This window comes from Ambystoma mexicanum, chromosome 4q (genome assembly GCF_040938575.1).
Source record: "Ambystoma mexicanum isolate Mex_15411 chromosome 4q, UKY_AmexF1_1, whole genome shotgun sequence".
Lineage (NCBI taxonomy): Eukaryota > Metazoa > Chordata > Amphibia > Caudata > Ambystomatidae > Ambystoma > Ambystoma mexicanum.
In genome coordinates, this window is record NC_090928.1 from 238,508,944 (window position 1) to 238,521,305 (window position 12,362).

The 12,362-nt window shown below is 47.2% G+C and overlaps 1 protein-coding gene across 1 annotated transcript in view; it reads left to right on the top strand.

The window, feature by feature from the left end:
- Positions 1-1,902: 1,902 nt before the first annotated feature.
- POLR1B (RNA polymerase I subunit B) overlaps positions 1,903-12,362 on the top strand; it is a 754,587-nt gene continuing 744,127 nt past the window's right edge. Inside the window, exon 1 of the mRNA XM_069607790.1 lies at positions 1,903-2,139. Coding sequence (XP_069463891.1) covers positions 1,963-2,139 — 177 coding nt within the window. The 5' untranslated portion in view covers positions 1,903-1,962. The remainder of the gene's footprint in view (positions 2,140-12,362) is intronic.

The window sequence follows — 12,362 nt, forward strand, 5'->3', positions numbered from 1 at the left end:
TAGCCCCCCACCACGCCAACTCGGGGGAGTCTTTCAAGGACTTCCCCCCAGCTGGCATAGCGGGAGAAGGCGCAGCATGCATGCCTTTGATGTAAAAGGCGCCCACGGCGGTGGGCTAAGGGCGCCCCTCTGCCGCGAGTGCCTTTCACAAAAGGTGCCATTAGCCCCCACCACGTCAACTCCGGTGAGTCTTTCAAGGGCTTCCCCGAGCTGGCGTGATGGCAGAAGGCGTGGCAGGCGCCTCATTGTCATTGAATGCACCCGCGGCAGCGGGCTCATTCAATGACAATGGGCTGCTGACGCGCCCTATTCCTATCATTACCTCCTCGCCTGACTATTTTTGAAACTTTAAGATTCCTACAGATTTTTGGTCACAGAATGTTGGCATGTATGCGCTATACAACCTTATCACTATACTTCTTTTCAAAACATTGGACTCGCTCGGCATTATGTACACCAACTTTGCCGACGATACACAAGTCCTCCTCCCCTTGTCCGGTGACTATGAAGCTGATTCCAAAACCCTCAATTCCATCTATTCCACCATCCACATGTGGATGGCCTAAATGGGGATAAAACAGAACTATTTCTGCTAGCCCCCACTAATTCACGGATCAAACTTGACAACCAATAGCTCTCCTTCACTATCGACACCACCACCATCCATGTCTCCCAATCAGTCAAAACGCTGGGAGTTTACCTGGATGCCAATCTAACTATGACTGGACAAGTTAGTGCAATTGCGGCCTCTGCAGCCAACTACACCAAACTTGTTAACGCCACTAGACCATTCCTATCCCACACAAACTGCCTCTCCATCACCAGAGCCTTAATAGGCTAAAGACTGGACTACTGTAACGTTCTCTTCACAAGAACCTTTGCTAAAAATATGAACAAACTCCAAACTATTCAAAACAATGCCCTCGGCATCCCCAAAAGAGATCACATTTCCGCAGCCAGACAGCAAGCCCACTGGCTGCCTGTCCGCCAACGCATCCTTCTGTGTGTTTGATGACAAACAACTGTATGATATACACATAACTCAACTCACACGCTTTTGGTGAGTGTCACCCGCCTTGTAAAGAGCTGACTCACCCGCCAAGCCTCCTGTACGCCCATTCATTTCAATGGGCTCTCACCCGCCAAAACCGAAATTGGGTGTGGTTCACCCTCCTTTGCTACGCACATGGTTGAGAGCTATGTATACAATCTGGATATGCAGGCAGCCTATATGTAACCCTGGGCAGCACTAATCACCTATGTATCCAACTTCTGCATATCTAAAGCACATGTATATGCATAATGTAACTAAGCCGTTTCCCTGTAATGTAACTAAGACTTTTTCCTTTGGGATGTTAGCACGCTTTATAAATGCAAATAAATAAATAAATAAATGTATCACCGTTTCAAATTGCTTTTAAAGTGACTGAATTTGCCCCATTTGTTCAAATGTTTGCAAATTGTGGTAGGTGCAAAACCTAAAGGTTAACTTTTGTTGGCATCCGCATGCTGTAGGGTGTCCTTTGTCCAATTATAATTAACAAAACCTACAACTCCCAGAATGCACGCATCTGGTAAATATTACCACATCATTGAAGAATAGCTGACATGGCGATGATATGTTGGTGTCCCGCGGCTGCTCACGGTACACAATACGAAACGACACCATTGTAAAATGGCCGACAGACGCCCTTTCCAGCTCAGTCCTTCCTCTATGTTGGTAACTACTGAATTTGGCTTATATTCTACGGTAGAGCTCGTCTCTCATTGTAGCGGTCATATGTACATTTCTCGTGATTCGCCCTCATCAAGAGACGTTAGCTGATAACCTGAATGCCAAATTTCCATTGTATTAACCATTTTTCAAAACGCCACTACAACTCCCAGAATCCCCGTTAGAACAGCTTCCGGGTTACTAGGGGACACGAACACGAGTCTCAGGTTCTGTGCATTTTTGGGAGCATGGACCCAGCAAGAAAGTGGCGTAGTTTACCTAGCGCTCCCAGCCTGAAACACCTCACCGACCCAGAGTATGGGCTGCCGCGGGATACACAGCGCGCTGCCCTGCAGGAACTCACCCGCGCGCACATCGAGTCCTTTAACCAAGCGTTAGGGGAGGGACTTAGCCGCGCAGCTCAGGTGAGAGGAGAGAAGGGGAGGGGCTGTGGGTGCACGCGTGCTTAGTTTGGGAGAAGCCAATTAAGTCAGAAGAAGTCATTATTTTCATCGTTTCTGTTAGAGTGGAACGTATTTGCAACTCTGCATATCTACTAAGGAGTATGGCTTTGTGTTTGACATTTTTCTTTCCATGTAAAAAAAACCTAGTGCTTTCTATACAGTTAAAATTCACTTTGTCGCACTTCACAACACTTTAAGAATGAAATTGGGAGTGACATAAATATATGATTGTGGAAATGGGTATCCAGTGTTAACGTCCCTGGTAAAAGGTCGGATTTGCATTCCTATGACAATCAAGCACTTTACCCAAATATTCTAGGACTGGAATTAGAATAGTAAATAATACCACTCATATATTATCTGGGGGAAGGCTTTTAGGGGTGCATGGATAAAAGACGCCTATCTGGTGATTTATTCCCAGGGGACATTTGCATAAATGGAAGGCATAGTTATTTTTTCGTTAGCATTAACCCAGGCAGATGATTTATGGTGGCCAACTTTAGAAAATGCATTTGAAGGACTCTTGAAATGCAGAGGTGTGTCAGAGTAAGTCTGATACACCTCTGCATGTCCATACTGTGTTGAACATCGTCATTGTGAGACTTATCCTTGGCCTCAAGCCCAGGGACTGTATCTCTCCAGCCCTAAAATCTCTCCACTGGCTCCCTGTGGCAGCAATGATCAAATTCAAGACCCTCTGCATCTTCCACAAGGCTTTCAGGGGCCTGGGACCTCACTACATCCAACGCCCTCTCCCTAAATAACTCCCTGCTAGAGTTCTTCAGTCCTCTAGCTCCAACTCGCTGCAAGTCAGATGCTTCTGCAAGCAACAAGTGGGGGTTCATCTCCCTCTTCGGCAGGCGCCTCCCTCTGGAATGGCTTCCCTGCCCCTCTCCATCGTGAGAAGGATCTCCTTAAATTCTGGAAGCTACTCAAGACTCACCTTTTCTCCTCCTTTCCCCTTGCTAGTTCCATCTGCCTCTTGATTGGCTGCCTGTATCCCTCATGAGCTTTACTGGGGCCAGGCCATTCTTCGACCAGTCTCCCCCCTGCCCCTTACCAGCACTTGCCTTCGGGCACCCTTCCCTGACTAGCCTACTGACTTTGGTCACCCCCTCGCACTAGTTGACCCCTATTCCAGAGCATTTGCCCCCCCCCCAGTGTCTCCCTAAGCGCTTGCCCAGCTCCCTGACCCCCTTTCTCTTGTCCCTCTTCCCCTCTCCCTGCACTTCCTGTTATTGCACTTGCACGATCCGAATGTCACAAGGCCTAGTAGGACCGTTACTGTTTTTCTCCTCTGTCCCCCCTCCCACTTGTCTTGTGGTCCCTCGAAACACAGTTTGATGTATAGGTGCTATACAAATGTTCAATAAATAAAATACAATGTGTAAAAATAACTTTTTAGTAACATTAGTGGCAATTGATGTTTTAAAATATACTCTGTGCAAAACAAATACATGTACTCGGCGTGCCATGCGTGCATGTCACTGACCTGTTAGGTTAATCCCTAGGGCTAGCCCTAGGATTTCTGAGGCCCAGGCCTCCCAGTGTGCATATGTATTGACATGATAAGAAGTGACATCACAGAAATGGACACGGGAGTCTGCTCAGTCTTTGATTCTTGAGGACACCATGGCAAGTGATATTACAATAAAATGCTAAGAGACAAATATGTTTTTGGAGTGCCATATGTGAATGGTCGCTGTTACTCTTTAATTTTCTATAAGGAGCAGCACTATAGTGACCATATTTTCAAAATAGAACACTGAGATAGGTCACCAGCATAAAAGTAGAACTAACTTTTTTCAGTCGCTTCCAGGACTAACTATACAGCAGGTTTTTTTGTTTTTTTTTAGCTGGGGGGGCGTGGCTAAGCAGCCATGCTGTAAGGACACGTCATCTTGAAGCTCCTACAGATCCAAAATGATGATACAAGGACAAGAGATTGCCGGCCAGCACCACAACTGATGGATGAAGCGGCCTGTTTCGGCTATATGCAGTATGAAAGAGGTTGTATGGCGGACCACCGAGTATGGGCCCATGAAGAATGAAAACTAGCCAGCAGAGGAGAATACAAGATGGTGACTCGAGATTGGAGCCAACGCGCACACAAGAACAACGCGGCAGGGAACAGATGCACAAAGAATCGAGATCCTGATAGCCCAGCTGGCCCACGCTTCCGATTTAGTGCAAGCCACTGGCCGCCGAAACTGGTAGGGGGGCAGTAGCAGCAGAAGCCACGGCACAAGCTGCGCACCGACCTGAGCAGGGCGACAGTGCCTGACCAGGAAATGGAAAATTGAGTGCGTTGGAGGAGACTGCCGGAGAGACATTGGAAGAGTCACACATAAAGCAGCAATGTGTAAAGAGGCAGTTGCGGCCTTAGGGACTGTCCGCCCCGCGGTACAATAACGTGGGTGCTAATGTCATTGTGCACAGTGGAAATCCTGAGCACACGAAGGCGAGGAGGAGCCAGGTGCCAGGTGCGGCTCCCGGCCCCCCTCCACTAGACTCAGGGCAACAGTACTCAAGCTGGGACGGAAGCCAGCGACGGCTACGGACTATCAGCATGTATGGCAATTATGGAAATAACAACTGCTGAATGCGGTGCTGGAACAAACCGCACTGAGCAAGTGTCACAATCTTGTAAGCAAGACCCAGGAACAGGGTTTCCGATATATACATCAGAAGAGATGACGAAGCCTGACAACGAAGAGGCACATTCTGCCTGGCGGTGGACAAGGAGGTTGGGAGCACGGTACAAGCCGCGACCAAAGTGGAAGGCGGACTGCAGCGTAACAAGGAGGGCACAAATAGCCTAGTGCGTCCAGCTGTAACTAGGGTGTACTGAAGTAAGGAGGTGCCCAGGGCCTGGAATGGCTTGTCCCCCCTCCACCCAAACCCCCCCCCCCCCCCCCCGCTGCCAGTCCTTGCGCTCCGAAAACGGACACAGAGGATGGGAGCCGAGTAAGGTTGGGACGGATTGGGGTCAGAAGCAGACCACTGTCCATGGCGCACAATAACAAATTCATTCATTGGGGGGAAAGCCGCCGGAATATCCAACACGTTTGTGCTATCCGCACCCACGCAGGCAGATCCAGGAGCCGGGCCCACAGATTACAAGAGCCGGACTATAAGCACAGACCAGACACGAACCGGCACATACTGTTTCGCGCCGATGGTGGGGTGACATCGGAGACGAGACATTTCAGCAACAAAGGTGCGCTATAAACAAAGCTTATCAAGTGGGTGACAGAAGCACGGGATGTCCTGTTTATGTTTGAGGGAAAATTGAGAGGAGAGAGAGAGAGAGGCAGCTCCAATTCCCCTCTCCCAAACCGTGAGTAGGTTGAAAGAACGCAAGGTGGTAAAATCTCTGGGACAGGCTCCTATGGTGAAGGCACAAGAGCAACAAAAGACCTCTTACAATAAGGTTTCCCTCCGCTCCTTTTCGATCGGTCAAAACATACTAGTGCTGTAGCCGACTTCAGAAAATAAACTTGTGTCCAATTGGCACGGACCATATGAATTAATAGAGCAAACTGGTCCATGTAATTATAAGATCTCACAACCTGATTGCTGCCTTAAAACACAAATCTATCATGTCAATTTATTAAAAGTGGAAAGAAAATCCCACGGATAATCCAACCATAATATTATTCTGGCTATTAACCGAAGATTCAGAAAGTTAAGCCCTCATTTCATCTGACCTCAATAATATTCAGAAACAAGACCTATATTAGCTTTTGCAGCAGTATACTGATATGTTTCAGGAAGAACCTGGGAGTGTGAAGGGTGTTTTGTACCTAAAACTATATCAGTTACCTGAGGCTAGGAAAGAAATTATAATTCATGAAGTCAAAACCATGCTAGAGGCTAACATCATTGAACCTTCGAATAACCCTTCGTCCACCCCCCCCATCGTGTTGGTGGTAAAACTCGATGGAAGTTGGAGATTCTGTATAGATTTTCGTAAATTGAATGCCATGTCTGCTTTTGTAGCGCTTACCTGAACTCTGCGGGGACACTCACTACTGTGATGTTCAATGAGGGATTCTTCTTAGATTGTGATGCTATAGCTCCTTCACTGAAGATTCTTCTTAAGATGCAGTGACAAGAATTCCTAAAATGGTACACAGTAAATTCCTCTGTGAGAAAACCTAATGCTCAAAGTATTGCCACAAAGGTAGTTAATTTTTCGAAAAAACTGGTTTCCTTTTCTAAGGTCCGCGCAACACTCTTTTTACCTGCAGTTCTTTTATGGTGGGCTCTCCATCCTGCTTCAGCGCAGGGGCGCTTGTTCTGAAGAGTAGATAGTTGCGTGATGGAACTAATTCTCAATTGTAGGGTTAGGATGAAGAATTCCCTCAATGAGAGAGAGCATGAAGGAGATAAGTAATGCACGAGGAGGGTGCCACAAGATGGCGCGGCACGGACCCATGGGACTTGAATATAGTCATTTGCGCAGCCTTCAGTAGAGAAGGTCAGACTGTTACACTAGATGTTATGAGCACTGTAATTATTATTGAATTAATGGGAGCCTTGCAGAGCGGATCTCTTTACCCCACAGTAATCTTAGTTAAGTGGCCATTAGGGCGCCTTCACCCTACTGAGCTCTGGGCATTGTTTGGTGCTTACAGGGCTAGATGTTCTGACTGAGTTCGGAGAACGGAGCTGGGCAGCAGTTGGGGTGTGTGGTGTTGGGGAAGGGATGGGTGGAGGGCGGGGAGGAAAGTGGGGAATTTGTTGTGTACATAGTTATGGGTAGTTTGAGCTTGTACAAGAAGCTACAAGTAAAGATGGAGAGCTGTATCTGTATAGCGTGGGCAAAGGGGATTCGCTACACGGAAGGGAAGAGGACACTCATGAGCTATGGGGGACCTTAAGATCGTAACATGGAATGTCAGGGGACTCAACAGTTACTTAAAGAGAAACAAAGTCATGATGTACTTGAAAAGACAGAAGATTGATATTGCGTTGTTGCAGGAAACACATCTGACCCGGCAAAAACTGGAACTAGTGGGGAAGAAGTGGAGAGGTACTGTAGTAGGCTCTCCGTATTCTGCCTACGCTAGGGGAGTGCTGGTCTGGGTGGCACCGCACGTTCCGCTCCAACTCTCACAAGAGGTGGTGGACACGGAGGGGAGGTTGGTCATATTAAAGGCTTTGGTGGAGAATAGGGAGGTGTGCATTATAAATACGTATGCCCCCAACCAAAATACTGCGGCATATTTTAGAACCCTGTCTACTTACCTGGGCGCGTGTGTGGGAGAAGCGGTTATTTGGGGAGGGGATTTCAACTGCGTGCTCAACCCCAAGGCAGACAGATCCGATGATAAGATTGATGGGCCCACCCCAGCAGCCAGGGTATTGCAGACATTACTCGACAACTTCGGGCTGGCAGATGTTTGGAGGCTGAAACACCCTAATGAAACCCAGTACTCGCATTACTCAGCCCCGCAACAACTGCATACAAGACTTGATTATTTTTTTGCCACGCCAGATGTGGTGATAGAGACCACCCAAATAAACTACAGAGCGAGAGTCCTGTCGGGCCACTCGCCTCTGGTTCTGTGCTGGCAGTACTGCCGCCCCAGGGCGCGGATACCGACGTGGCGCCTCCGGGCGGAGGCGCTCCGGGACCCGGTCTTCAGGGAAGATATCAGGGATGCGATCACACAGTACTTTGAGGAAAACACAGGCATTGTGGACTCAGCGTGCACGCTCTGGGAAGCCTTTAAGGTGGTATTGCGGGGTGCTGCTATTGCTAAATCAAAAGGCCTACAGGGTGGGGTCCTAACGGAGTTAGAGAAAGCGGAAGTGAAATTGGAACGAGAAAGCAATAGGGCAGGAGGGGATGCGGAACTTGTACTCGAACTATAGCAGCGGTGTGCAGAGCTTTGGGAAAGGCTCTGCAACATTAACTATAAGAAGTATGTTGAGAGGCAACATGCAGGTGGGGATAAAACTGGCCGCTTGTTGGCGTGGTTATATAAGAGCGAAACCCATAGGTCCCCGATTAGGACGATAACTAGAGAAGACGGGGAGGTAGTTGACACCCAAGAGGGAGTCAACGAGGCATTCTTAGACTATTATAAAACATTATATGAAGATAGAAGAGGGGACAATCGAGAGGAGATAAGCGAAACTCTAAAAGACATGGAATTACCTAAGATTAGTGCTGAAGAACGGGAGGAGCTGGACGCACCGATTACCTTAGAGGAATTGGAGGAGGTGGTGAAGCAGCTGCCCACCTGTAAGACCCCGGGCGCGGACGGATTCCCTGGCGAGTTTTATAAAGCATATAGAGAGGAAGTACTCCACCCCCCCTCCCCCAATGCTAGAGATGCTCAATGAGTGTTTTGAGATGGGCCGGCTGCCGGAATCGCTTAGAGAAGCGTTAATTGTACCGCTTCCTAAGCCCAACAAGCCAGGGCATAGCTGCAGCTCCTATAGGCCTTTGTCAGTGTTGAACCAGGATAGCAAGATATTGACGGCGGCTCCTGGCAGTTTACCTTAGACAACAATATGACATGATAGGTATTGAGGTAGGGGGAGAGAAACATCTAATATCCTTGTATGCTGACGATTTGCTACTATATCTGAAATATACAGAGGAAAATCTTCAATATATTCTAGAGGTTATGGAAAGGTATGCAGAACTGTCCGGCATAGCGGTGAACCCCCAAAAATCGAGCATGTTCCCATTGGGGAGCTACAGAGGAGCCCCTCTGGAGCGGTTGCCAGTGTTGTCTGTACCATGGGCGGTTGATTCCTTCCGCTATCTCGGAATATATGTGTATCACACGGTAGAGGAGGAACACTTGCATAATACCGAGGTGGCTGTGGGAAAAATCTGAACAAGTATGAAGTTTTGGGAGAAGTTACCGCTGGCGATTACGGGACGGGGGGCGATGCTCAAAATGGTGGTCCTGCCTTCGCGGTTACATTTCTTCAGTAATATACCGTACTTGATACTCAAAAAGTTTTTTGTCAAACTGAATAGCATGTGCAGAGACTTCCTATGGCATGGCACTCGGAATAGAGTGGCGCAATGGAAGCTGCAGAACTTCTATGATAGAGGGGGCATTAAGCTGCCAAATTTTGAGGCCTATTATGTAGCTGGTCAGTTGCAATATGTAACCAAATGGCTTTCTGATGAGGTAACTCCTGAACTTAGGCTGTTTGGACAGGACTGCACTCCGTTTTACCTAAAGGAGATTATCTGGTTGCCTAGACCTGAAATGAAAGAACGCCCGGGTATGATGTTGCTTGGGTGAAAGATGTGGCGTAGAGTATGCCGACTGATGGAGAACCCGTACCCGTGTTCCCCACAAGTGCCGCTAGTGGCCTTAGCAGGGGGAGACAACCAACTAAGAATGATAATCAGGACCTATTGGGAATCGGGCGAGCTGGTCACATTGGGAGATGTATGGCAAGAGGGGATCATTAAGGATTTCGAAGAACTAGGGGAAGAGGCAGGCTTGCACAGAGGCCAATATGTCACGTATCTTAGGCTAGTGCAGATTATTCGTAAAACCTGGCCAGAGACTGTACTGGCGGAGAAGCCAGACGCCATTATGGGGACAATATATGACACATCAGAAGGAGGGCACGAGATCTCTAGATTGAATGAGATGGTGATGACCCGGGTGGGGAAGGATTTGACGCATTTGAGGCTGGACTGGGAAGCGGAGGTGGAGGCACAGATGACCGATGGGATGTGGGAGCGTGCTATGGGATACCACAAGAAGGTGTCCAGAAACGCCAGATTGCAACAAATACAGTTGTACATAACGCATAGAGCTTATATGACCCCGATGAGAATATCTAAGTTTGTAAATGCAGGAAGAGAAGCATGCCGAAATTCGATAAAGTAGACGCTAATATGACACAGATGTTCTGGTCTTGCCCAGTGATTGAAGGTTTTTGGGGGGAAATGGCACAAAAACTAGCGGATAAAGGGGTCCCGCTCAACATAGATACGGCCTGGGCCTGCCTGTTGGGAGGGTTTCCCAGACCACGGAGTACTAAACATGTGGGGAAAAGGAGGGACCTGGCATATGTGCTTGCAAAAAGAAGGATTGCCATGGGCTGGAAGCAGTGCCATAAGCCACGGGTTGAGGTATGGTGGCGGGATTTGCAAAAATGGGCGGAGGCTGAAACGGTAGTATGGCAGGAGGCATGTAGCAAGTGCAGGGAAGAAGAAGTGGGTAACCTGATGGCATGGAGAGTGTTAATAACAGGACTGTTTGGCACAATAATGGATTCTGCAGCTTCGGAAGGAAGCGATACCCGGCCACACGCAGCAGATACAGAATGAGAAACGCAAACAATCTCTTGAGGGGGGAGGGATTGGAGGAGCAGTAGTGTGCATTAATTGATGTTCATGTGCAAATAACGCTGCTAGTTTGGTTTGTATTGTTTATTTGTTTTTAAAATAATAAAAACTTAAAAAAAAAAAAAATTCCCTCAATATATTGTTGACAAGGAAGGGTCAATGGAGATGAGAAGCAAATATTGTGTCACAAATTGAACTGAAGGTTAATGAAATTTATGTGTAATCCTAAAGGAGATTCAACAGAGAACTGGTGAAGAGCGTATTTAAATGCATGAAGCGTGTACCCATACTACTAAGTCTCTATGTATGAATGGAATGAAAATATTTAGTCAGCGCTGAATGGTGCTATCTCTGCAACTAGAACACTAGAACCTTAACTGAATTAATAATTAGTTGGCCAGGATGGTAGACTCTTTAAATTACTTCAGCTGATGGAGCGTTATACTGTACTGCGAGACTGACTAAAACGCTCCGTTAAATTCTAAATCTGCAGAGGCTGTAATGCTAGCTTCAGTGACACAGGAAAACCCTTTTCTTTTCATAAGGTTTTTGCGGTGGATGAACTCTGCATTCCTTAAAGCAACACTATTTTATGTGTTTGAACGGCAAGCCGTGATTCCGAATACGGAATGAATTATGTACAAGGAACCTTTTAAAAACTAGCGTTCCCAAAAACATTCTCACTGAATATGAAAGAACAAGGGTCTTCACAGGAATGGACCCCCCAGCAGTTAACTGACAAAACTGAAATAAGGATGATACTTTCTGTGAGGTAGTTCGCAAACTGGAAACTACTCGGAATGGAAAATGCCTGCTGTGAGGTGTTTTCTATTACATAACAAATATTCTGTGACAGAAATTTTTGGCTAGAAAACAGGTGACAAACTCTGCGGGGAATACCATGGATTAGGTGGTAACTAGGAAACTGAGGAATCGGGTAATAGTAAAATAAATACTGGGCTGAAAGGAATAAATACCGGATCCGCGGTAAGCGTACACTGCTGAGAAGCAGAACGACACGAAGCGAGGAACACTCTGAGGGAGGGGCTTAAATATGAAGTGGAGGAAAAGGGATAGAACAACACTGCTACTTCAAGGATGACAACTAGGCGGCCATGTTAGGTAGTCAGGAAGTAACTCCCTCATTGATTCCCCATAGCACTGTGTAGCTTATGTACAATCCAAGAGTGATAAACAGATGTCCAAGTCTTTTTGTGGGCCAAACTAGGTACTTCACCCGTGATCATGACCGCTTTTGATGCTTACCCAAAGCCCCTTATCGATGATCTGATAGATTGGCTGGGTAATGCTGTATACCTATCAACATTCAATCTTGAAAAGGGCTATTGGCAAGTTCCTTTACATGTGCCTGATAAAGAAAAAGCTGCCTTTGCCGGATTTGCTTCTCACACTACCCTCAAAGACCTCGTAGATATCTCAAGGAGCTATAAAGTTCTAATGAATTTACTCGAAGAACAATTTCAAATGGATTGTGTCCTCCCACGTATTCCTCATTTTATGATATTCGTATCCTGCCAGCTTCGCTGCTTCAGAATTATTATTTTTTTCGACAGAGGGCGCTCTGCACGAGGTCGTCGCGTTGATGTCCCTTGACGGGCACCGTATCTTGTCGACGTCACTGTCAGTATAAATAGCTCGTGTCGCGCCCGTTGGGCTTCAGTTCAGTTTTTCCATTTGCTTTGCTCCCGAACGGCACGCTCCGAAATTTTCTTCTGAAAATGTCGTCTTCATCTACCCCTTCTACTCCCAAGACGGGTTTTAAAAAGTGTATCGACTGCGGATCGAAGATGTCGATCACAGATCCTCACCGCGTTTGTCTCTG